Genomic DNA, 26709 nt, shown 5'->3' on the forward strand with positions numbered 1-26709 from the left:
TGTGACAATCTGCAGCAGATCTGATTGCACTGCGCGGGGGGGCTGAGTGGATGCTGGCCGGCAGGTCTGGGGGCCGGCGGCCGCGGGGGCGGCGGGACAGAGACGTGGAAGGGCAGCTCCGGAGCCATGCTGCAGCTAATTTAGCTGGGTCTTGCTCTGCCAAGAGGATTCACCTGGTCTCTCTTGAGGTAACCATGCCACTGCCTCCCCACCTCTGCTGCTAGCTCAACATGGCAGCTTGGGCTTGGTTGTTCCAGCTTTTTTCTTCCCCGGAAATATTTCCCTGTTGTATTCCCTGTAGGAGAATTTCAGGGAGAGGGAGATCATTCAGCTAGTCGGAAGGGGGGTGTGTGAAACCAACCCTCCAAAACGCAAAACTGCCACCATCGAAACAATAGATAAAAGGGACGGACAAGAGAGGAGGGAGGGCAAGCATATTTCAGAAAAGCTGTGCTGTTTTTGGCTTCGGCCAGCAGGATCTAGCAGTTTGCATAGAAAGTAGTTTATTGTCAGCGAGAGCCGAGGATACCTGCCAGCTCTGCAAAGCCGTTAGCAGCGCTGCATTATGCTTGTGAAAGGCCGTGGTGACGGATCCATCCCCTTGGCCAGCCTCTGGCCTGTCAGCGCTTCGCCGCTCCAGCTTGCCGCTCACGAGCACCTTTCGTCTTCATGGTGTTTCTGTGCTTCAACGGTGTTGGGCCAAATCCTCCGCTGCTGTAAATCAGTTTCTGCACCAAAGTTCGAGGAATTATCCCAGTTTCCCCTCGCTGAACATCATGCCTGGGCGTTTTTTAGTCCTCCTCTATTTAAAGTTGTCTTGTCCGCTGACTCCACCCCAGTTTGGATGGGAAGGGCTGCGATACACTCGTGTTGAGTTACCGCTGTACACCAGCCTCATCCAGGAGAGATTTCCATGACCTTTCCTTAGCAAACCTGAAGACCCTGATTTATCCACTCATCTTCCTCTTACATTTTTTTTGTTGTTTTCCAATAATTAGGGGTGTTTTTGGAGGCTTGGATGAAATGACCTGGTCACTTGACGGCCAGGTTCATGAAATGACCTTCTGATCTCAGTGATGGAGACATGGGGGGTGTTTGTGTTTTAGTCAGCAGCATGGAGAGAAAGATGCTGATAAGTCTCTCTCCCTCGCGTGGCGGCGTGCCCTTAGAGGAGAGGCTGTATGTATGCATTAAATACTTGGCCTCATGGTTAGCGTGAGCTTGCTGCGTTTGCTAGACGTGCACTTGGACGGCGCAGCGTGCAGGGCAGGGGCTGCCTGCGTGCGGTGCCGTGCAGGGTTGCGTCCCCTCCCGTCTAGAGCCACTCGGTGCTACTGGACCAGAAATAATGAACGATCCTAATGAAGGGGGCAATTGCGCTCATGTTAATCACGATAAAAAGATTAAAAAGGGTTCTCTTCATCTGTGCAGGTGTGTTAAGTAAACCTGTGTGGAAGCAGTCTTTGCTGGGGAGCCACGTGGCTGAGTGCAAGACGGGTAACGTCACATCAGTGTAAAATCGTTGTCTCCCCTAACCTCTGTTCTGCCTTCCAGAGGCGAGTTGGGGTGCTCTTGTCTCGTTCGGCTGCCTAAGGCGCGTTGGCTAGCCGTGCAAGGCCCCCCGTGCTGTCCGTCCGGCGGGAGCACGGGTGGTGGACCCTGAGCTCCACACCAGGTTGCTTTGTCCCCGCTAGAAACTGAAGGTCTGCTCCGAGGTCCTGCCGCGTTTCTGGCTTGTTGGGGTTCCTGTGCCTTGATGCTGAAAATAAATACGCTTATCTGAGATCAGTGTGCAGTTGGGGAATATCGGTATATTGTATAGCATTATAAAGTAGTATTCTTTGTGCTGAAAAGTGCAGATCAGGATGTGTTTAGCTGTGTTTCTGCAGTGCTCTAAGTTGCAAACTCCAGCCAGAGCCATCTGGAATAGCGTAAGGAGCTCTTGAGTTCCCACGTGGAGATCTGGGTCGTACACACGGCGTTTTCAGAAGTTCTGAGCAATTTGATCAGTTCTTTCCACTCTATTTCATTTTCATGATCGTAAGTAGAACAGATCAGCGATCTCGCTAGAGAGCCCGTTCTCCCCGGACTGCTGCCCCAACTTGGCAGGGACAGGAGCTCCCCGCAAACACACGCTCGTGTGCTCCCTGTCTTATTTAAAGAGACACGGCCAGTGGAAATGCACCGTCTGCATTGTCTTATTTGTATTATGAAATGCAGTACAGGCACAAAGACAGGGAAAAATGACTCGTATACTTACTGTCCATGGGAACGTCCCTGGGAGGAAGCACAAACAAAGCTCTCCAGAACCTGGGTTCGGAGTTTGTAATGTAAAACTGGTGCTGGGTAATTGCAGTTGTGGAAAATACCTTGTGGTGAGGTTCAGTGCTTAAAAAAATAATTCACCCACTTTGAAATAGGCTATGGTACAGAACTTTGGAAAAACTCTTTATTGTAGCAAAGTTTTTAAAGATGTCACAGTATTACTTTATTATAAAGCCAGCAGCTAAAACATTAATAAGAAAAACGTCTAATCTGCGTTCTGGCCTGAACAAAATGACAATGTAGCTAATGCAAGATGTTTAGTAGTCTTTACCGCTGCTGAGAAAATGAAAAAAATGGTTTTGAAATGTTTCCCATTAAAAATCACCCAGTTCGGAATAACTGCATTTTCAGAAAGAGAATGGTTAGCTTCTCTTCATAACCTTTCCTACTTTTCCTTGGAAATAAGAGTTTTGCTTATTCCTTGCTGTTCTCATAGCCCCTCTGCAGAATATCAGATTTTTGCTCTGCATTTGGCTGGCTGTGATTTAGTGTATATTGAAATCAAAGGATGGGGCCCTTGTTTAGTGACGGGGCTCGGGCCCCACAGCCTTCGGCAGCTGACGCGAAGCTCCAAGTCGGCGTAAGTTTGGCCTTAGAACAGGTGAATAAAGGATTGCAAGATGCAGCCTGAGATGAGAAGCCAAAAGCACATGTTGCAAAAGATTTGTTCTCAAAGAGAGTTTGTGGTTGTTGCATCTGCCTCTTTGAAATTGTCCTGGGGATGTGGTTGTACAATATTTATAAATCAGGATGGACTCGTGCCTTTCTCCCAGGTGAGCCCGAGGTGCTGGTGCTCCTGCTGCAGGTGTTGCGGCAGCCCGAGGTGGGACCTCACCATTGCAGAGGGGAAGGGCTGTGGAAGCCAGAGAGGGTCCGGCCACCTGGCCGCGGTGGCGGTGGCACGCTGTTCACGCGGCCCTGCCACGGTGGGATGCTGCAGCCGAGGTGATGTCCCCGCTGCTGGGTGCGCAGCACTTGGTGGTGGTGGTTCTGCCTCGTGCCGGCACCTGAAGCAGGGAGAGATGCTGCCAGGCCAAACCGCGTCCAACGGGACATCCAACGGTGAGGTCCCCGTGTTGTAGGCAGGCACGTGCGAAGGGTTAAACCGCAGCTGACAGTCGGTTCCTCTTTCACCGACTCTGCCAAAACATGCATCCACGTTTGCGAGTTGTTTTCTGCGAGGGCCGAGGGGAGTGCAGCCTGTGCCCACAGGACAGGCGTCGCGCTGCCTCCGGCCGCGCTGCGGGGAGGCTGGTGCTGGCGGGCAGGGGAATGTGGACCTCATTTAATCGTCATAAAACGTCCTTGTTGGCAAGGTTAAAATCTTGATGTGTCCCTGTTTTCCCAGGGAAATCCTTGGAAGGCCAAACCTTTGAAGAAAGCATCTCCTTTCACCTATAACTTCTATTTTCTATTGCTGTGTTGAGCCAAATGTGTTTTAGAGTGGAGATACCCAAGGCAGGATTTTGGGGTCAGGGGGTTGTGGGTCCTGCCGTGGGATAGCTGACCCCACCTAAACCTGGAGGTACCGGGGAGAGCTTTTACTGATTTAAGTCCCAGCTGTCCCATCGAGTTCGGCTGTGGACCAGTTCTGCTGCTATTTACGCTGATTTGTGTGAATGCTGAACGTAGCCTTTATAAAAACTCCTATTGCCAAATTGAGCTTTTCCCCTTCCAAAGTGACCTCAAATGACCTCCTTCTTCTCTACCCCTCGCTTGGAAAAATTTGCAGTCCGAGAGCAAGGCGTTGTGGGTGGGGAGGGAGCAGGAGAGGTTTCTGAAGGAACTTCTGGGCCCTTGCAGTCCTTGCGGGTTCTCCCTCGTGCCTTTCCTCCATGCAGTGACGCACGGCGAAGCATGGACTGCTTGGAGAGGAGCATCTCTGCTTTGAAAACAGCCTGTACGTGGAACTGAAACTGCCTAGCTCGGATTTCCAGGGTATGTTTATTATTAGGGGAGATGCCTGATGCTGCATTATTGCATACGCGCCTTCTGAGAAAAACAGGCTGCTGCTGTCAGTGATGTTTGGGTATGTTTAACTCGCGGCTTAAGCTCTTACCCATGCTCACAGAGTAAACACAGCAAACGGCGTTCTCTAAAGTGCGTAAAGCACAGCAAGTACAAAGTGCTTGAAGCTTCAAATGATGATGTTTAGTTTACCAAGTTAAACGCTTTTTGCTTACAAAACAGGGGTGCTTAAGGCTGCCCGTGCAGCGGTGGTTCTTCCCCCAAACGTGCGCACCCGCCGACTCTGGCGTGGCTTGGGAGCGTTGGTCGCTGCCGTTGGCCTGGGATGCAAGTTTCCGGGCAGCCCCTTCCCAGGCTTTGCCTCCTCGCTGGTAGCGTGACGTGGGAGCTGCCCTGAGCAGACTGTGATCTGGGCCAGACACAGAAGTCTCAGGCTGACCACCTCTGTCTCAATGGGACGAGTCAGAAAACCCAATGAAAGGGTTGGGACCTGCGGAGAACCTTTTGCTTTATCCTTAAGCACCCTCTGAGACAAACCTTGGGCGATCCCAAAGATTTGAATCTCTGTTCTGCTGCTCTTTGCTTGTGATCTGTCTCCAAAATGCTGGGCAAAACTGGGCATAGTTCAGATTAAAGGTGGTTTCGAAGCGTCAGGCGTCGGGTGCGGGCTCCAGCCTCTGCACAGACCCCTGGTGCTGTGAGTGCCCTGCGTGGAGTGAAGCCTGTCGTTTCCTGGTGGCCTCAAAACGCCCTAGATGTTTGACAGACCGCTGCACGTTCTTCCCAGCGGGCAGGACAACCCTGGCAGGAGAAAGGCCGTGGACGGTATCAGTGGTACGCACCTGAGGAGTAACTGGAGTAGCAGAGCCCTTGTGAGAGAGCCTGTGTCCTGCGTGGTGGAAAGAAGATGGATGGGTGGGTGGAAATCTCTCTGCAATGCTGTTTGTTATGAGATGGGCTCAAGGTCTCGTTGCAAGATAGGTGACTTGGTGTGCGTGCCTGCTTGAAATGGATGCCTTGGCGGCTTAAAAAAATTTTAAAAAGTATTTTTTTCTTCGTCCTTTGAATCTAAAACGACATAGGATGCGTAGAAGTGACACATGAGCACGTGCTTTCAGCTAATTAGGCAGACATGACGCGTCCAAGGCGGGCCAGCGTCGTGCCAAGAATATCATGGAAATCAGCCAGCTGTTTTTGTTGACATTGCTAAAATAGAGTTTCACTTACCAGCACCAAGGCAAAGCTGAAGGGAGGGTAAAGCAAGGAGAGCGTCAGAAGCAGTGAGACAAAGTCGTGCGTTGCCTTTTGTAGCGTTGCTGGCTGCGTGCTGGTACCCGAAGCCTCCCTGTGCCTCGCGAGCGTGCAGCCGGCACCGGCCCGTGAGCCTGGGTCCCGGAGCAGCTGTGGAACAGTTGCAGTTCGATGTGCTGCTGAGGGAGCCAGGGCGTTGCTGTAACGTGTCTGCGCGTTTGTTACACGCAGACTGGTTTTGGTACCCAGTGAGTCCGCTTTTCCGTGTGTTTCTTGCCCAGCTATCACTGCCTGCGCTCGCTTCTCAATGTGCGCTTTTCAGTTCCTTGCAGCTTCTCAGTGGGAGAGTCCTGCTGCTGGCTACTTTCGTCCCTTGCTAGAGTCGAAGACGTGCCGCGTCAGTCTCCTTATTTTATTACTCTTCGCTACTTTCTTGCCTTCTGGATGGCGATTCTTGTTTCCCTGGGTAGATGGCCTAGGAGTAGAGTTTTGGGGGTTTTCTTGGTATTCTCAACAGCAATCACGTGTAGCACTGAAACTTTGAGAGCGTGCAGCTGTTTTGCAATCACGTCTGGGTCGTGCTGGCAGAGAAACCGGTGAGCAGGAGCAATATGGCTGGCGCTGGAAAAACGAGAAGTCGGGAAGGGTGCGCACGCTTCCCTTTAGGAGGACAGGGCATGGTGAAGAGTACGCTCGGACCCCCGGGCCTGAAACAGTTAACTCCTGCTGGGCTGGGGCTTATCCCTTTTTTCAGTTTTATATGAAGTACGCGCCCCTGATGTTTGTAGGTGTTCCTTAATGGTTGGAAGAAGGGGGGCTACTGAAGTGACTCGAAGGCACGCTCCGGCTTCGGTGAGATTGTGTTGGGTGGGAACAACAGTGCAGTTGGGCTTAACTATTTTTTGAGGACGAAAGCGGCTGTACTCTCATGAAGAGGTTTCCATCAGCTGCTTTGTGCTCAGTGAGCAGAACCTGAAGGAAGCTGTAGCTTTCATGTTTATAAATGAATGCTTCCTGATGCGTTGAAGAGCTGCTGCCTGGCCCACGGTGAACAAATTCAGGAGCCTTTCCACCAATGCCATTAGGCTTGGGCACGAGATACCGAAATGGACCCTGATGACCACTTTGGTGAAAATAACTGTTCAGACTTCTATTACAGAAAGTAATTTGAAAATGGCGATCGCTCCCACGCCTCGGTCCCCCCTGCGACGCAGCCTCCCTGCTGCTTTTCCTGACGCGGCGTGGGTTGCCGAGCTCTGCCCTTGCGGTCCCCAGGAACCTCGCGCTCCGTTGGGGCAGAGCTTTTTTTCCGAACACCTGCGTAGCGGTCTGCTGATTCCTGAGGTGAAGGAGGCTACCGAACTCTTGTGTCAAACACTATTTTGGAGGCCTCGTTCAGCAGCAAATTGGATGGTCATCCTGAGCAGAAATGGCTTAAATGTTGTATAAGCGTGTGCAAAATTCAGCAGAGCCTTGCTGGTACTAACAGCAGTGAAATGCCTACAGAAGTAGTTAAGTTGAGGGGGGGGTTGTTGTTGTGTGTGGTGGTTTGGTTTGGTTTTGGTTTTGTTTTTAAACCAAAACAGTGGATGGTACTCCAGTTTTAAACTGGTTGAAGCTTACAACTTCTTATGAAACCATGATGCTCGTCTAGTATGAGCCTTTGAAGCTGTGGAGGAGTGAACCTGCCCTCTGATGTTTCTGGGACTAACTGGGACGTGGAGCTAATGGCAGCGCACCTTTCCAGTGGGATTAGAAACACCGCTGTTTCTTACCCAAGGGACGCTGGCTTTGAAATGCAAATGCTTTGGCTGCTTCAAGCATTCAGGAACAGAATCAGGAGTTGCCTTTCCTATGCAGTCTCATGTATCTACTGCTCTTTTCCTTTAGGTTATGATGCCCTGAGCTATTCTGTGGAGAGTAATGACAAACGGAGCGGGAGACAGCTACTGCAAGCAAATGAGAACACGACTGACGTCCCAGAGGACGGGGGGCAGCCGTACGTCAGAAATTGCACTGAACCAGGTAGGAGTGAAAGTTGCTTCCAGCTCCTCGGTCTTACCGTTGGCTTTCTTACCTCCAGATATCTGTATTGATACCACCTTTACTGCCAAAAACTTGTACTTAGTAATTTTTAAGTCAATAAACATGCTTGTTGTTTTCCTTGTACGTGTGCACCATATGGGTATGGCAGATACCTCAGCAGCTAGGGTTAAGAGGAGGCCCTGCCGTCAGCTAGAGTACAAGACAAGGTTTAGTATATACTGATAGCCAAGTGCTGAGATCGTAAGAAGCGCGTCTTCTGTGGGTCTTGCATAAACGCTGCGTGCCGTTAGAGTGGCGACATGTCCATAGTGACGATGTGTGCTAGTAGGGTTATTATCTGAGAAATTAGTAGGTAGTCATATATTTAGTACAAGTACTTCCACCAGCAGCGGACCCAAAGAAACCTAGTCTTCTGTAGCTTGAGGTTGGGTTGATCTGCTGATGAGAAATAGGGCTCAGTTCATAACGCAGCTTTTTCCTCAGGGAGGGACCTTAGGAGGGTCCTCCTTATCTCCTTGACTCCTGTTTTTATGAAACTCGTAGGAACTTAATGTCACTGAAACTCTGCTGATCTGTGCTATTTTGTTGAAGCTGGTTGACATATTCAGAAGCTTTTGGGTGAGGTGGGCACAAGCACGTTGGCTGTGTCGGTATGCTTCATGTGCCCCCCCTCCTCAGGGACCCACCTGCAGGCAGGGTGAAGGCAGGTGGAGGGGTATTTAACTGCGGGAGACGAGCTGATGTGCTGTTTGAACTTGCCTTCCCTCAGCTGTTTGGGGCTTTTTGACAATTTCTTGTACTTGCTCTGAAAGACCCCCCTCTATTTAGAGGGGCAGCTTCCTGTCCCGTAGTTAAAAGGACAATTGCTTGCAACCCTGTACAAAAAAATCCTTCCGTGACTCATAGAAAAAAGAACAAGATTGGGAGTCTTCAATTTGCATCCAATAGATTCTATCATTTTCATTTCTACCTAAATAGAAGTCATCATAATATATCACTATTAAAAGAGGAGGCTTTATAAGCTGTTCAGTCCTTTGGTTTTGGTTTTTTTTTTTTTTCTTTTCACAGCAGAGCTTGGATGTCATTTCCTCAAAGTTTTGGGGAGGGGAGGGGAAATGTGTTTCTCTATTCTTCAGGACTTATGTAGGTTACATGCCCCAAGAGAAATTCTAACAAATACAGTTCTTGCTGCACTTTTCTGCCTATAATTTTTCCTCCACTGTAATCCTTAATAACATTTCTGGACAGATGGATGATTATAGTCTTTTTTAGGCAGCAAACACTAGTACAAAAATTCTTCTTTGATTTTTTTTTTTTTTACTTGTTTGCATATCTCCCATAGAGCACAGATCCAGCCTTACAGCCTCACATCAGCACCTGCAGTAGTCTTTCCCCCACCACTCTTGGTACCTCAGCACCTGCTATCTCGCCATCCTCGGCCATTTCTGCTGCCTTCACCAAATCAAGTGGCCTGTAGGAAACGTGTGGGATTTCATTTGTGGCGTGTTTTTTTTCTCCCCCTTTTTTCAGAAGGTGAAACAATAACTACTGAGTACATTGTATAGTGTTCAGGAGAGAGAAAGTAGAAATACCTAGATGAATTCCTATTTTTTTCTCTGAATTATCATGACATTACAACAGAATACATTGTGTAATAGCAAACCGATTAAAAGTACTGTAGAAAAGAAAGTAACAGTAACAAAGTTAGGTCCCGTGTGTTGTTTCGTGGATTTTGTTTAGACCTTATCACAGTGTAAGTGTAAATCATTAATGGTAGTCTGGATGGCAGTCAGAAATGTTTGAATTGTCTTGGTTTGAACGGGAGCAGGACTCCGAAGTGTCTGTGAAAGTTATCTGTTGGCTTCAGCGGGCTGTAGGCCACGTGCAGAATATACTTCAGTTCTGCTTGTCAGCAAATTGAGCGAGTGAAAGAGCTGGTAGAAGTGATGCTGTAAATAGCATCGATATGTTGTCTTGTTCTGAATGACTTTTGTGCTGTGTGTGATAACGCAACATGAGAAAGCAAAGCGTTGTTAGTTGTGCTTTGGGAAAACTTCAGAATTTTCCATTTGCCCTGCAACTCAGAATGATGCCCGGTTTCCGAATCCAGCACAAAATGGACCACCAGCCATGAGCCCATACAACCTCATCCTGCTGCGCTCTTTCCGAACGCCCGGAGTGAAACAGCCATTCAGGAGATTGAAACGTGGCCCGATGACGGAACCGGGCTGCTGAGGTCAACCTAGTCTAATGCAAGCTTAACCGTCATCCCAGCAGATTAGGACGAGGAGACCTTCAGCGCAGTTCCTAATAACAGCTTTCATGTTTACAAGGGCAGATAGGAATAGGGCGGGTTCAAATCGGCGTACAGCTCTGACACTAATAATTGCTGGTTTTAAACGAAGCCGATGGAAGGCTTGATTCAACAGCCTGTCGGGGCGGCGCAGCCCTCCTTCCACTGGCTGTCTCGGTGCAGGATCGGGCCCCGGATGGTGTCTGGCTCCGAGGCGGCGACAGAGGCCTGAGCTCGCGCAGCAGTCGAGAAGCACGGGAGTTCACCGAGCGCGTCTGCCTTTGCCTTCTCTAAGCGCTTGCCGGTACAGGGCTGCTCGAGGAAACGGAGGCCATTTGGCTGAAGTTGTGACGTTGCTGAGCAGCGTTCCCCCGTGGTGCGTGACCTAACCCTCGGGCATCTGTGGTTACTTGGGAATCGGCAGAGCTTAAATCTCCTTAGCATCCCCACAGGACACGCGCTTATGCGCGTTTGGCCTTCAGGTGCTTCTCCTTCCCTTTGGTGAGTATCGGTAGGAAAATGCTGCCTGAAAAGACAATCTCTTTTCCTGCCTACTTCTATAAATACCTACAGCTAGGCAGAAGTGAGTGTTTAAAAAAGCAGGTTCACCTCATCTGTTGGGGGAGGGAAATAAAATGCCGCACTTCGAAGCGTTTTGTGGTTTTTCGCAACGCTTGGCTTTTGTAGTCTGTTGGCAGTAAACACATTTTTACATGCTGAAGGAAGGATCTTTTTTCTTTAACTGCACGTGTATTTTCAGGCTCATTTGAAAGCTTGGCGTGACATTTGCAAACTGCTATTTTTATTTTCTAATGGCTTATCCAGTGGGCTATCTAGTAGCATTTTATCATCAGAACTGCTCCAAATAGTGGGGGGTTTGCTCCCTTTTCCTTTGAAGCATACATGGTAGAAATATTAAAGGGGTGGGATGGACAGAAGCCAGCCTGAAGACCTCTTTTGTAATTTTTTTTTGTCCTTTTGTAACTTTTCACTCTGAAGCTGTTGCAATTGGAGTGATAGCGTGGTCTTTCTGAGCAGTTACCTGTCAAACGCATTCCTTGTTCTGTACTATGTAGCCCTGACTCGCTGAACCCCGGGGGATTTTTGAGCCCTACGGTATGGCACTTGGAAAGAATTCTGGCAAGGCTTGATCTGGAGGATGGCTGCTTCTGTAGTGGGGTAGCAAGTCAGAGACCGTTTCCTTTTGAAAATCTATTGAACGTAGCTGACGCAGTGACGACGTGGTAACCTTTCGTCTAGCTCCCTTGCCCTGTCGGGGTGGACGGAGTTGGTTAGCTGTTGTGCCTATGACTTGGTGAGGGATCGGCTCTGTGAGCGACTGGCTCTGGAAGCAGTTGCAAGCCGGTACTCAGCTATGGATGATGTGGGCCACAAAACGCGCTCCCCAAAAAAGGCAGGGAAAGTAGCAAGGCATGGCAAATGGCTGAGATGAAATGCTAGCCTCAAAAGAGGACACCTGTCTTTGCAAGGCTACGAGATTATTTAGCTCCTTGTTGCTGTGGGATCCGAGTACCTGCTGGTATGTTTTGAAATGGCAATTGAAGCCTTATTGCTAAGAGCCCTGTTAACAGAAGGGAGCTGGGAAATATGAATTGTTTGCTCTGCCCGGATACTGTCGTTGTATTTGATTGGGCTGAGTGCTTGTGGAGGCAGAACAACCACAAACCTCGCGTTCTTTTCTAAAGGCCCTCTGGTCTCTTGTCTCCTGTTCCCTCGTTTTGCAGCCCTGTAATTGTACGTGCCTTGCCCATCCCTCTTGGATCCCTGGCGGCTCTTCGTGGGAGTGCCTGACCGTGCCACCACGCAGCAGATGCTCTTCTGGTCTCTCCTGCCATCCTCTCGTCCTTGTATCTGTGGGAAGGATGTCTGGAACTAGAGACGGACAAAAAAATTGGACAGTTTATTCACCAAAAAGTGATATTGTTTAACTAAAACACTTGTTGATTTTGGGCTAGGTTTGGCAAACAGTTTTAGCTAATACAAAAGACGATGAGGAAAGCGAGGAATACTCGTGCTACTTCAGGCAAGGTGTCATTTAACCACCTAGTCCTGTTTGGAAATATGACTCGCCCACTGGAAGCCGAGAGAAAGGCTTAAGCTGATTTTATGTAGAGCTTTGGGTCAGGTCCAAGTGCTACCAAGTTCAGAGCTAGGTTTGCCCTAGAGAAATTCAGAGAAACTTGCTGTTAGTTCAGACGTGGCTTATCAGCCGTCAGGAAGGTGACAAGCTCATAGGCTGCGTCAGGATGGGATCTAGAAATTGATGTCGAGGCTGCTTGGTTGTGGCACGCTGGAGTCCCGGTGCCACCCCTCGTTAGCTCCTCACTAGACTGACATATGTTTCCGCTGACGAGCTGTCATCCTGTTCCTCCCCCAGTGTTACCGCTTCCCACGTGCTCGGTCGCCACTCCTGCCTCGGAAAGGCTGCAAATAAAATAACAGCCCTGCTCAAGTGTGCCATTTTAAAGTCATTATCAGTAATAGCAGGAAATACGTGATCGTTGCAGAAACGAAAAGACTCGGTATATTCATTTAGACCCTCAGGCACAAAAGTGTTTAATTTAAACAGCCAAAGAAGTTTTTATGCAATTATTTCTTACATTTCCTCCTCTTATTTCAAATGCAACTTTCTCTTTCATCCATATTTCTCCAGTGAGTCATAGGCTATGAGAATGTAATTTGTAGTGCTTGGCTATGGAGTAGGTAGCTCTTCCGACTGCTTGCTTATGCTTGTTACCGTTTCTTTAGAGCCCTTTTTGCGTTGAACCACAAACCTTAACCCACAAAACCCAAACCACCTCATGTGAAGTTGTGCTTTCCGATCTCTTTCCCGTTAAACATTTGCTCCCCTGTTTTGTGTACCCAGGCAGTGAGATTACCGCAACCCCCGCAGGTTTCTCGGCGAACAGCTCGGTGACCGAGCTCTGCTTGGCGCGCGGCGTGGCCCGAGGGCGGAAGGGGACGAAAGCGTGGTCTCTCGTTGTACCTCTTTCTCTTGCTGTGGGAGAGGGGTCTTGCGCTTGTGCTTTGGTGCCTGTGCGGGCAGGCTGGCGTTAGCCGTAGGTGCTCTCCTGGTTGATACGTCCTCTCCAAAGTGGTGTTTGCTCTGTGTTAAAACAGAGCGGTGCAGTCTGCTCTCCTTGAACTCAGCCTGGGGTGTGGATGTGCTGAAGCACGGGCCCGAGCAGGCAGTTTTCAGCCAAAACAGTAGCAGCAGTCTTTGTGCTGAAAAGGAAACCACCTCTTCATCCTCACATGTGCAAAGACCTTATGCACGTGCTTGGCTTTACATGGTTTGAGTTGTCATGCCCAGAATGATGTCCAGAGAACACGCGCAGTGCGCGAGACCTGTGTCTTTACCTATAAACATGTTGCTGGTGCTAGAAGAGGAGCTATAGCAGAAGAGTCCCTGCCCTAAAGACCTTCAGCCTTTCAGTAGGCTAGGGGTGGGAATGCCGGAGAAGTTAGTGCATTTATGCAGCTGTAAAAGTCACTGCAGCAGGATGAAATTCAGGGCTTCTAATGTTCCTTGGTTTTCTCTGGGTTGTGTGTCGTCGTCTTTTGGTGGATTGTCAACACTGTAGAGATAAAACTGCACAGGAGATCACGGCAGTGGCAGAAGTGCCTAGCAGATCCCAAAATCGCAGCTCGGTCTAAGATGGGCTTGTGTGCTAGAAACAAGGTGTATTAAATGAAATACTCAGGCACTGAGTATTTTAATGAGTAGAGTTGTCCTGAGGTTCCGGCTCACGTTCGTGCTTCCGTGTGTACAACGGCACTGTCTGCCAGCACTTGGGGATATGCGTATCTGGGCGGCAGTCTGAGTTGTGGGCCTGATACCCATTCGCGTCGAGGCTGGAGAAGACAGAAATTAAATGTGAGTAAGATGTGCTCATCCTTCTAGTGGAGCCTTGATACTTGGGTGTGGAGAGCGATGGCGACTCCTTCATCTCCGTAGGTAACACGGACTTCTTGCCTCTTGGTCCTTGTAGCTGGAGATACGGTGCCAGGCTTGCACTCCTTCATTTCTGAGCATCCTTCTGCTTTTTGCCTCTGTGAGATGCAAGGAGTGGTATCTTCACGAGCCTGGGTTTTGCTTTAGTGGGGTGGGCTTGTGGGTGGGAAGTGGGAAGACATAGAAAACAAAATTCCTTTGGAATTCTTCTGGAAAGGTGCTGGAAGGAGCTGCTGGCAGAGTGAGCAAGGCTGCTCTTGCTCCACTGCTGCCAAGTTTAGGAAGGCCTTCTTCACAAGCAGATGTGACATGCTATGTGGAGAGTGGTGATCCCCCCCCCCCCCCCCAGTCTGAACCAAAATGCAATTTAAAAGAAGTCGCTTACCCTCAAGCAAAATTCATTTTTTCCTAGCAAAACGGAAAGTAAAAATTTGTTTCTGCCTAGCAAGTTGCAAAACCTTGCTTTCACTTGTGGAAACATTAGAAAAATAAATTGCTGTAAGTTTAGTAACAAAATGTCCTTGAGGAATATAAAAAAAGACATTCTTCCCTCCCTCAGCCATAACAGTTTTGTGAATTTGACAGAAATTTGCTCGAACTTCTGCTCCCACACTCCGCTTCCGTCTGTTGATTGCTCTCTTCCGCCCTCCCCCACAAAAAGAGAAGACCTGGCGGAAGGAGGAGCGTGATTCCTCTTGAGCGAGGCTGCGAGGCAGGAGCAGTGGGTAACGCTCGCCAGCGCCGGCCGCTCCTGCCTGACGGGAGCGGGTCGCTCGCGCCCTGGGAAGGGTCACCCGTCCCCCGAGGCGGATGTCAGCAGGTACCGGGGGGCTGGGGCTGCTCCGTGCCACGGATGCTCCGTTGCAGCCGGGTGTCACCTGTGTGCGCTCTGCGGGCAGACGTGGCCGCGTCCCTTTCTCTCTGCCCCCCGCCTCTCATCCAGGTTGAAATGGTTTTGGTGCCCAGTATCGCAGTGATCCGGGGAATTCCAGTTTCGAGGACTCCAGTGTACTGTCATTCACTTGTATTTTATTTTTCCCCCTTGGTGCTTTGCAAACAAGGGTTGTCATATGTCCCACCCTGATACGGGAGCCCTGTTCCTGGGGCCTGGGGTCTGCAGCACTAAAACAAGCGTCTCCCCACGGCAGTGTGTTCTCCTGTAGTAAGAGTGCAGACCACCAGGTCTCGTGCTTTGGGAGCTTTTGGGAGCCGGGGGTCCCGAGTGACGCACCGTCGCCTTGGAAGGCTGCTGTGTTGCTCCTCACGCCGAGCAGCACGGAAAGGCTTCGTTAACTCCAAGCCCAAAGCATTAGAGAACAGCGATGTCGGGGTTGAAACCTCAGAAATAAAAATAAACCCCATGCTTGGTTGTTCCAGGTTTCTGTGCTGGCATGGAGCCGGGTTATCTTTTCCTACAGTCAGGAGGGAGAGGTGTTCTCTTGATGGGAACAAGAGCTGAGGTTGCGGTGCTCTCACCTGGCCCCAAGAGCTGGGGCTTGAAGGGACAAACACCAAGGCTGGCAGAGCTCCGCGGCTGACGCCTGCTTCTGAACTGAACGCCGGTTCTGACTGGGCTGCGTGCCCCTGCAGCCTACGTCTCTGGCTGAGGGGAAAATGTGAGGCAACCGTTGGGTCGGGAAGAGTTCTTCCCGGCTGAGCCTGCCTGCTTGGTTTGTTAGAAACATAGCGGGAGCTGTTCCTTCTCACCTGTGCTGGCCATGGGCCACGCACAAATGCATTAAGTGCAGGGTTGGTCTGAAAATGGGTACACCCGGCTCCTCGCTCACCTGTCATTATCTTTTTTTGGGTGTTTTTGTTGGTTTTATGGTAGGGGTTTTTTTGGGTTTGTTTGTTTGTTTTGGGGAGTTTTTTTGGTTGGTTTTTTTTTTTTGGCAGCTGGAGTGTGTTTCTGGAGCCAAGTTCAGCTTCAGGTGAAATTGGGTCAGCAGGGACACGTGCAGACCTTGCCTCTGCTATTTACCAGCCTCCCGACCTGCGTCGCAGGTAGGACAGGCCTTGCTGGACACGGGAGAGCACGACTTGATTTTGGTCACAGCTGTCTCGCTGGCCTATGTCAGGGAAGTTGACTATGAAAGCTGCAAAAAGCTTGCAAGGGATACTTCAAGATAACTTGCAGGTGGTGGAAAGTATTCTGCTGCCTGGTTATTCGTGCAGCTGGGTTTTTTGGAGGGTATTTTCCACCTGTCTGGTCCTTGGAATGATTTCTTGGGCTCCAGAAATTTTCTGCAAACCTTTGAATAATGTCTTTCTCTTCTCTAAGTGGAGTTAGTTTTGTTTTGGGTTTTTTTGTTGTTGTTGTTTTTTTGGTGTGGTTGTTTGGTTTTGTTGTTTGGGTTTGTTTGTTTGTTTGTTTTGTTTTGTTTTGTTGGCCTGCAATGAACTAGAATGAGAATTTTATTTTCCTGGCTGGGAAAACGTTTAATGTTCCTGGTGGCAGTTCCAGTGTCAGCGTGCCACCAAATGGGGGGCACTGGGGGCAACTCCCAGGGACCAGCAGACCCTTGAATCTAGCAGGGAAAGGTTATGCCAAGAAATGTTTTCAACAGGGAGGAGACGTTTACCATTGCAAGAGCTGGCCGAGGGAGTGGAAAACACAGCATCTCCTTCCCCCTTCGGAAGATGGAGGGTGTCCTTCTCGGTAATACTGCCTTGTCACGTGGAGGACGCCAGCTGTGAGACGGTGGTTGGCGAGCTGCACGCAGGAGCCTTGGGAAGCCCGGTGTTCCCGTGCGTCGTGCCGCTGTAGCGCACGTGAACGGGCTGAGAGCTGGAGCGGCGTCCTTGCCGCCGCGGCAGGCAGCGAGGGGCTGAATGCCGCGGCCGGACGGCGGGGACGCTCGCCCTGCGGGAGGGCGCCGGCAGGCTGGCAGCGCCGCTCGGCGTCTGGGCTGGCCGCGCGCACGCGTACGTACGGTGCTCGTTTGCTGCGGTGTCGGAACAATTATCCTCGGGCTGGGACTTGGCACTGCGAAGCTGCTAGCGCTGGAGTTGCTTTGTGACTTGGTTTTGCTGCTTTACTTATAAACATGTTCAGCTGCTCTGGAGTTGAAGCCGAGCGAAGTGCGTGTGTGAACCGGCCTTGGCTGCGGCTGTGCCGTGGGCTCGCCGCGGGGTGTGCTTTCTGGGCTGTGTTTTGCAGGGCCTTGATCTGTGGGACTGCTGGACTGCAGGGTCTCTTTGAAACACGCGGTGGTCACAAGTACTTTCTTTAGGACTTTTCGGTCATCTAAGGGGACAAGAGTCCAAGTGCCACTGAGTTGCGCTGTCATATAGGCGAGCAGATTCCTTAGCCCCAGCCGCTCCAAGGCAGGACCTGTTGCGTACTTACAACACGACTGTACCTGGGCCGCACACCAAAGGGGAAGCTCAGAACAGTTGCTTTTTGCTGGGTACTTAAAAACTCTGAACTGATCTCCAAAATCCTGCAGTTCCCTGGAAAACGGGGCCCTCGGTGCACACGCAGGAGGCCAGTAGCGTTCTTTTTGCTGAAATTTTGCCTGTATTCCCATGTGATTATGTGTGAGCCTCCAGGAGCTGAAGCTTTAGGGAGAAAAATAATACAAGCTCTGTGATTAAAATCAAGAGGTGGCAGTGCTATTTCCCAGTTTATCCTCAGTGTGTTCTCCTGCCTTGATGAAACAAAAGAATTAGAAAAGGGAGGGGAGCTAAGTGGCAAAACAACAAAGTAAAACCCGAATCTCAAAACCGGCGTCGCCTCTGCGGTTTGTAGGCAGAGGAAAGGTAGTGAACCCCTGTAAGCCCATAGTGCCTTCGTCAGAAAGCTGCCGTTTGTTTTTGCATACTATATCATTGCATATGTAATCAAATGGTTGTAATTAAACCACTACTTGTTCTAACAGAAAAGAATCTCATTAGTCCCATTGGCTCCTGGCTTATGAGTACTCAGCCTCCAGCCTTCTGCATCGCAACATGGCCGAGATGTGCACCAGTAGTCTGCAAAATCTCACCTACTGGGACTCATTTGCTTAATTGGTGATACTTGTGATTAGCACGTTCCCATTGTAATTGTTGTTTCCAGCGGAAATTACTGTATTGTCATATGCTAGCTATGCAATAAGGGCCTTGCAGAGTGTTTATGGAAGATTAGTATGTCATGCTGGGTGTTGAGCGAAGAATGCCAAAGGATAATTGACTGTTGCTACCCAAGAAGCATGTTAATAATCTTGAGAAATGATCACAAGGAGAAAAAAAAAAAGGACTAATCCTGTGGGGAACAAGGAACAGATCTTACCCTGTACACCTGCTGCTATCAAAGACGCAGGAGGACATCATTTGAGAGCAGTCGCAAGTGCAACCCGATTTGCATGGTAGCTCTTCCTACTTTCCCATTCATCAAGTCGGTGTTTTGCTTTAGGCTGCCAGTGAGCTTTACTGACAAAGCCTGACTTGGGGAGTGCTGGACGTGGAGTTGCTGGCCAGGGGAGCTTAGCAAGAGTAGTGGTGGGGAGCACGCAGCTGCGGTACCCCCATAAGGTCACAGCTGATACCTTGACGAGGTCGTTTGGTGCGGATCAGTCCTTACTGCTTCACCCTCTTGTTCCCCTTTGCATCCCTGTCCCTCCAGGGGCATGGAAGCACCCACAGCCAAGCAGATTTGCCAAAATCCAAACCGTAACCTCTCGTATTTCACAGCGCTTTGCTAACAATAGGCTGCTTGGTTACTTAGTTTTTGAAGTACAGTGCAAGTCTGAGAGAGAGATACACTCAGCTAAGAACTATGGACCATGTCAGGTAAGCACAGATAGGGCTACCGTTTCTGGTCTCTTCTCTTTCTAGTCTTCATTTGGACTCTAATGAAATGACCCGCCTGCAGCCTACTAGTCACGGTTTAATTAAACTTGTTCTGTAGGGATTGCTAATCCGGCAGCCTTTGGCTGGTGCTAAGTATCGTCTGGATGTGAAATACTGACCCCGATGCTACCCATCGTGGTGAGAAAGCTTTGCCTCGTACGTGCTTTTACTAAAGACCCTTTCAGGCCCGTGACGGGAGCACGGCCAGTGTGGGCACGGGGATGCGTCCTTGCTGGGAGGGGAGGGCTGTGCGACCGCAGAGGGAGGTTTCCAGCTGCCCACGTAGAGCTGGAGGAGGAGACGCGTCGCTGAACGCGCCTGGGGAGAGCAAAGGCGGGGGGCTCTGGGCCGGCGAGCTGGCCTCTCTGCTGAAGGGACGTGGAGCCTAGGTGACCCGTGCCTGCAGGAGCAGCTGCTTTTCATCTCTGTCGGAGACCAAGAATGGCCGCGTGGTCGCCCCTGGACTCGAGCCTCTGGTGCCCGAGGACCTGCATACTGCAGAGCTCTGCCTGCGGATATCCTGCTCACGGTCCGCTCTGGAGCGCGCCAAGAGTCTGAAACTTGTTTCGCTGTTCACGTGGACTTGTGAAACAAATAAAAAATAGGCGTGGCAGAGTGCTTATCCAGCGTAAAGCTGGTCTCTCTTATCCCCGTCTTAAGTTCTTGTTTCTCTTTCAAAGACAGTGATCAGCCTGGATAAAACACAGCTTTCAAACTACCAGCTTGTGGAATTCCAGTCTTATTTGGTGGAGTGGGCCACAGTAAAAGTAAATACATTTTTAAGAAGAAAGGAAATAAGAGGTGGAGCACAGCTGTCTTGCAATGGAACTCAAATATTCCTTCGAAGATCTGATGGATTGTGTTTGCACACAGAACTTCATGGGGGACAAACGCATTTTTCAGTTACATCATCTCTAAAGGAGCTGCCTACTTTATCTCTGGAAAAAAATGCAGGTAGCAAATATCAACTTTCTTCAGCACGAAGAGAGGGAAAATATTTTCCTAAGTACATCATCAACCAGTTACTACAGCTACATAGCAAGAACCCATGTTCAGAGTAACAGCAATGGAGGGGGGAACCCTGTGTCCCTTTTTATGATTATTTTTGCCCCTCTGAAATGACTTTAAAATGCCCAGAAACTTTCTCAGTTTTGTGTTTTGGGCTTTTTTTTGTTTGGTTGGGTGTTTTGTTCTTTATATCTAGAGGAATGAGACTTGCTTCCTTGAACTTTTAGCAAGCTTGGGTTACTCCTTTGGTTATTGTGTGTTGTGGAAAAGGCAGCAGAGAGGTTTAAAATACCGAAGAGGCACCATTGCTTCCAAATCTTTGCATTTAAAAGGTGTTAAGAAGCAAAGCAGGACTTCAGACATGAATAAATATCACATCGTACCTTTCTGAACGGGGTTTTTACTTCTCCGACACCTGAGGATGCCAGGCTGCTGTAGTGCATCGCTGTAGTGCATCGCTCTAGTAATCTGAGAAGTCTTCCGTGAAGCCCGAGACCTGAATTTCTAAGAAGGAGGTGGAAAAAAAAAAAATTGAGTCAGACAAATGTCGAGTCCTTTCTCTTGCAGAAGAACGTATTTGGATTTTTATATGCCGAGCATGGAAAGCAGGACTATCGCAGGTTTTTGGGCCGGTAGCTGGGAAGAACCATTGCGGCCCTCTTGTTTGGGGACGCTGGTCCATGCCAGCGGTGGCCTCTTGTCCTGCCGGTCTGCCGCGGGCTCCCTGGAGGAACGGGGACGTCCTTCTCGCTCCCGGCCCTGCTGCCGGAGCGGGCCTGTGGAAGGGAGCGGCAGACCAAGGTGCTGGAGAGGCGTTTTCTCTTCCTGGCTCTGGCATGGGTCTGCTGGGAGGCGTGGGTCGGGTCCGCTCTGTGCCTCGGCAGCAAGTCGGCACAGCCAATCCTGACGGGCGGCGTAGGGCACGGTTGGACTGCGCTGATGAAAAGCGCGCTGTAAGGAGTTATTACCAATTCAAAATCTGTAAATTGCAAGCGATGGCGTCCATGATACTTTTTGGACCGTCTTTCTGATCGAATCGGTGACTGGCGCTTACTTAGCAGATGCAAACTGCTCGACGCAGCGTGGCCTCGGGGCATTACTGAAGTACAAATAACGGCTTGCAGCTGTAATAAAAGTAAATGCGTACCAGATGCAGATGTTCTAGATTGGCCAGATACCAGAATAGTTTGGTTTTTTTACATACCTGAATTATTCTTCTGTCATGGTAAACTCAAATTGTGAGCTTAAGCATTTAAAAATATATTGGTGCATTTTTGTAAAATGTCATAATTCTCCCCAGCATCCTATTTCCACCAAGCTCCTTATTTTGTGAACATACTTCCTGCAACATTTTATTATGCTGCTGGTTTCTCCCAGAGCGAGTGACAGCTGGCTTTGGAAACCATTTTGGAGCTCAGAACAGATGTAAGTTCTCACAGGGCTGCCGAAGTCTGCAAGCCGTGGCTGTGCTGTAGCACCAACACAGGTTTTGGGAGGAGGACTTCGGAATAATTTAAATTGTTTCCTGTCTCTTGACAGTGGAGAGATTAAGTTGTCCACCTGTGGGCAAACTCTGGGCAGATCCTTAGGTGGTGTTAGTCCGACAGGCTCTCCTGAACTCTGCTGGCTACATCAAGCGATGGTTTAGCCCTTGAGGACACAGTGTTTTCAGCGTTCATTTGCGCAGGTAGGACAGATCCGGGTCCCTTGTGCAAAACTGGAACAAGGAGGGTTTTCTGTAGGACCACAACAGGTACTCTGGGCCACCACATGATTTCCCCCTTCCTAAAGCAGGGGAGGGACGCGGCAGCAGCATCTGCAGCTCTGGCACGTCACGATGCCTCGGGGCTTTGCTGGCGCAAGGGCTTTGTGAGTAACCAGCCCACCCTCTTGGTCCGTCTGTCATGAACCCAGAGCACCGAGCAGCAAGCGACCGAGGTTCAGTGCTCCTGGGCAGCTCGTAGGCGTACTGAGCTCTTGGTCAGGCTTTTGGTGGTCTGCTCGCCCTGTGCGCCTTCCAGCAGCTCCTCCGGTTTGCGGTCCCCGTGACGGTAAGGGACGACGTGTGACTTGCAGAAATCTGTGTGCTGGCTTTCGCTTTCACACTTGTCAAAACAAACAAATACTCATAGCTGCGCGGTACGTGAAACCAGCCCGTGCATCAAGGCAGAGGTAGAAATTGCCAGTTTGAGATTTGAGGCTTAAACAGTAAGATCGGCCTTTCTAATAACGAACTAATTTCATTGAAGTCCACATTGGTATGGGCCATACTGGTATTGCCTTTAGTGAACCTAATAACAGGTTGGTGTCTTATTAAAAGAGAAAGGAAAGTCTACGCTACTGTAAATTTTTGCTTGTGAACAAGTTTGGACTTGCGACACCAAGGGATTTGGGAATGAAGTCGATTGTCTTGGTGCCTGTTGACCCCAAGCCTTGTAAAATCCACTGTCCCTGGGACAGGCTGTGTGTTTCCTCTTCTCATTAAAAATATTACGCATGGTTATGTATCTTGAACGATAATCTTTGTGTTTGGCTTTCTTTGCCAATGATATTGGTACGTCAAAGGCTTAAACCCCTCAAATTCTGTCTCGGGTTACACGGGGTTAGGTACTCCACCTCCAGCAAAACCTACAAGAGAGCCTGCTTTGATGTTTCTCGTTCCAGTGACTTGTTTTTGTTCAGAGAGAGTATGAAGTTTCTGATCAAAGCACGTGGAGGACGGTATCTTTCCTAACCCAGATAACAGGTAGAGGTATTTTGCTCGGACTCCAGAGGAGGAAGGACGTTGCCAGTGAGCGGGGTGAAGCAGGGCTGCGGGGAACGTCAGCTCTGGAGGAGTGTGTTGGGTGGTCATAAGCCATTGGGAACAGAGGCCGGGGATGGAAATGGAAATTCAGTCCTAGCTGTAGCAGGTTCTCTAGCTCAGGTGATTTTGTGCGAGTTTATGCTATTTTAAAGGGCAACTTCGGAGGGCACGTGCTGAAATATAAAATGTTTTAAAGGATTCTCAGGTTTTGTGAGGTTCTGCATAGCTCGGAGAATTACTCCACTGGATTTGGGAAGGTTGCTGGGGGTGGGAGCCATTGCCTTTTTGTTTGTGTTTTAAAATCGGGAATAGAAAACCTCAGTGGCCTATGGTGGCAGGCTGAAATTTTGTGTCGGCGTAGTTCCCATCTCCTGGGCCAGGCTCGTGAGTTTACCTCCGCCGTGGCCCTTCCCCGCGCACACGGCACGCCTGTGTTACTCCTGCGTGCGGAGGGACGGCTGTCCGCGTCTCTCGGAGACCGGGCTGCGCCTTAACTCCAAGCAGCCTTCTAGCAGAGACGGAGACTTGCAGGTTTCTGACCTGGCCCAGAGCCGGTCCAAGCTTCAAGTGCCCACTAATATTTAACCTCTAGCGAACGACAGAGGAGCGCTTACAGAAGGAGGCGTGAGGCCCACGTGAGCACCCAACGCACTTGTTGCTTCCGGTGTGCGCCGAAGGGATGGCGTCTCGGCGGGACGGATGGCTGCGTGCGCTCTGGCCGTCTGACGGATCCCCTTTCTTTTACGAGCATGGCTTTTACGGCCAAGGAAAGGCGTCTCGGGGCGGCAAGGTGCGGCTCTGCCGGTGTAGCTGTTTCGGCAGCAGGCGCGTCCCCGGAGAGGGGCCGAGAGCTGTCCCCGCCGGCCTGGGGAGCCGGTGCTGGCACAGCCCGGGGACCCGGCGCCCACTCCACCGGCACCGCTCTGCTGGGGGGTTCCCAGGTATGCCTGGAAAACCCTGCCGCCGTGAGATTAAAGGCTTGCCAGTGCTGAGCGGCCTTTTGTTTAACACGAGACCGCCGCCAAAGCGCGGGAGGTAGTGTCGGCAGGGTTGCTTGTTTGCAAAATGTCACCGGGGACGGAAGCACGGGTAGGTTGGGAAGCAGGCGATGGAGAGAGCTGGATCCGAGCTGGGGAGCGGGCCGCGCTGAGGCAGAGGCCCCTGGAGAGCGGCCTGGGCCGGAGCCCGCAGCCAGAGCCGCTTCCTCAAGGCGTAACGCGGGAGAGAGCTGAGCACAGGGACCACCAGCCTTGGGGGCCGCTGGCCTCTGTCCAGACCGGCTCTGCCAGCGGGGGGAAGGGCCACCATCGTGGTCTCGCCGTCTCTGCCCAGGGGAGGCATGACCACCTTAGCCGGGTTTCTTGTCGAAGGGAGCCCACCGGCGAGCTGCCCGCCCGCTGCCGGGCCGGGGCTGGGCGGTGGTCAGGAGCAGCTCTCCTGCCAAGACCCCTTCTGCAACTTTAGGCCTATTGAGGAGCCTTCCGTGATATAAATATATAAATTTTATCCTATTTTAAAGTCTCTTTGTGCTGCCAGAAGGGTAGAGGGAGTAAGCTTGATAATGAAGAAAATCAGGGCAAACCATTATAAGCATATGCTTTAAATTTTGCTGTGTCCGTGGTATTTTGCAGATTGAACATGAATGTGTAAACAAGGGCCTCAAGCCTTAATTTAAATTTCAGTGCCTTGAGGGGTGAAAGCTAATGTAACTCCAAGATCTGTCCCGGGACAAGTCTTTATTAGAGTTTCTGGTTTAAATTTGTTATTTTTGAGCTATTGCTGTAAAAGAAGAAAAATAACATCTGGCCCCATGTTACAAACTGGATTTTTGTTGCTTGTTTTTCAATTCTTGCCAGTAGTAAGTATTTAAAAATCAAAGGTCCAGATTTTCCACTGATGTAAATTATTACTAGCTCCATTGACTTCATTGAGTTTACACTAGCTTTAAACGACCGAGGATCTAATACAACATCCCAAGTCAAGATTTAATACAGTCAGGATGGAGTCTTTAGCATCTGTCATTTGCATTTTAAGCAGTGCTTAATTGTATAGTTTTTATACACAGACACGTGCATAAACTCACTTATGCATGCGCAGAATAATGGTTTTATATATTAATGCTGAAGCAGTTTAATTTAGTGCACAGCAGTGGGTAAAATAAAAGTATTTAATTAAAATGGATTTTTTTCATGGGCTGCGTAAAGAATTTTCCAGATTAGATATTGGTTGCCCATATGTGCAAGTTCTTCATGATTCCCTTGCTGTCCCCGGTAGGAAACGGAGCATTTCTCTTTCCCGAAGCTCAGGCAGAAGGGCGGTGGCTCCGGCTCCCTCGCCGCCGGTGCCGGCGGAGCGAGCGGGTGGTCAGGAGGAGAGCTCCCGCTTTGGTTGGGGCTCTCCAGAAGGATTTGCACTCATGGTGGGATCAAAGTCTTTGGTGCTGGGTGCGATAAAACCACACAGGACACACAACCGCACATCCCAAGAAGAGGAGTCTTCTGTGCCGCTCTTGCAGCCCGAGGAGATGAGGTTTAAGGTAGGAGGTGAGAGAGGTGAAGCGACTGATGCCCCGGGCTGGTTGAAAAGCCAGGGAGAGCAGCTGTGTTCAGTTCCCTGAATCGGTGCAGTTTTGCCCCAAAGCCTTGGCCGCGGCGGAGGCGATAGCTGTGATCCGTGCTAAGCGTGTTGGCTACCCTGCGACCCCGCCTACTCTGCCGCCGAAATCTTGTGTGCTGAGTGCCGAAGCTCAGGTAGCCCAGCGCCTCTTGTATGCTTGATGAGCCCAGAACTGTCTGTAAAAGCAGGGCATACTCTGGGCAAAAATAAATAATAATAAAAAAGGATGCCAGCTGCTTTGACCTTTCAAACCAGGTAAAAGTCCGTGCATCCCGTAGTCACCTTGCTTTGCTGGGGTTTTGGCTGCGGTCGGCAGCATGGAAAGCCTCTCTGTTTCATGTTTGCTCATCCCAAGTTCATGGGAGGTTTTCAGATTTGTTTTTATTTCCATCCCAAATTGCAGAATTTTAGGATATTGTCAAATATCCTTTAAAGGCCAAACAGCACTGGTGCTTCTCTGAAAAAAGTAGCGGTTCTGGGGGAGCCGTTACCCCAGAGCGCTTCACCAGATGTCCGGCTGCTGCTCCGTCAGGTCGAGCCTTCCCTGCCCGGTGCGGGTCCTCCAGACTGATCTTGTCACCGCAGCGGTGGCCCGAGTTAGTGGCCAGGCAGTGCTGCGGCTGTCTGTCCACGCCAGCAGCCTGGGGAGCAGAAGGCGTCCCGCGCTCGTGGGCACGAGGCTGGACGTGGAACCTGCCGGGAGCTTGGGAGGTTACTTGCACAGCAGTGGTGGTGCGTCTCTGCTGGAGGGGAAATGCTTCGGAACATATCCTCTTCTTGATTTTATGTGTATATACATACGCATAGATAAAGAGAGAGATGTGATAAAAAAAAAAAGAGCAGTCATGACCAGTATATTTGTAACCAAAGACAGTCCTGAGTCCGCAGCCTTATGAATACAGAAGCAGTGTTAACCCAGGCTTCTGGTGATGGACAGGCAGGTGGTGACGGGCTGAACGACCGCTTCTAATTAGCCCTCATTAACAGTCTCAGAAGCAGCTGACTGGAGAGTTAGCTTCAGTGCCGATGACTGTGACTTGCAGGTGACCTGAGCACCGTGATGCTCTGTCCCTCTGCGGCTTGGCAAGCTATCCCTGCCCTGCTGAGTGCCGTTACCTGCTGAAGCGTCCTGGTAATTACCCACCACGCCAGCTTCATCGGGTGAAGGCTGTCATTAGTCATGAGTGAGAGAGGCCGTCTTCCCATCTCTTAATTGACGGGAGAAGAAAAGGAAAGGAGGAGGCGATAACTGTTTTGTGTTAAAACAGGGATAATTACTGCTATAGAATTCCACTAGAAAACAAAGCAGCAATTAATTATTCATCGTCACAACTCAAATGTGGATCGGCAGAGTCACGGTTCACGGCTTCCTTTGGGCCGGGTTGAGGAGCGAGCCTTCACCTCCGGTCGCTGGGAGCCCTGCGCTGGGCCGCCCGGTCGCACGGACGGCTCCCTCGGAAGGATGCTGGTTTGGGGTCTGTCGGGGCAGCTGCCAGCAGAAGCTAAACCTATTGCTCCGTAAAACCTGGCTGCAAGCCGAGTGCCTTAGGGGACCCCTGCCTGTGTTCCTGGTAAGACGTGGCCTTA

General features: G+C 50.3%; 1 protein-coding gene across 1 annotated transcript in view; it reads left to right on the forward strand.

Moving 5' to 3' along the window:
- The window catches only part of SLC24A3 (solute carrier family 24 member 3), a 176283-nt gene that overhangs the window by 22925 nt on the left and 126649 nt on the right, over positions 1-26709 (forward strand). The window contains exon 2 of the mRNA XM_075497130.1: positions 7435-7569. Within this exon, the coding sequence (XP_075353245.1) occupies positions 7435-7569 (135 nt within the window). The remainder of the gene's footprint in view (positions 1-7434; positions 7570-26709) is intronic.

The sequence above is a fragment of the Mycteria americana genome, chromosome 3 (genome assembly GCF_035582795.1).
Source record: "Mycteria americana isolate JAX WOST 10 ecotype Jacksonville Zoo and Gardens chromosome 3, USCA_MyAme_1.0, whole genome shotgun sequence".
NCBI lineage: Eukaryota > Metazoa > Chordata > Aves > Ciconiiformes > Ciconiidae > Mycteria > Mycteria americana.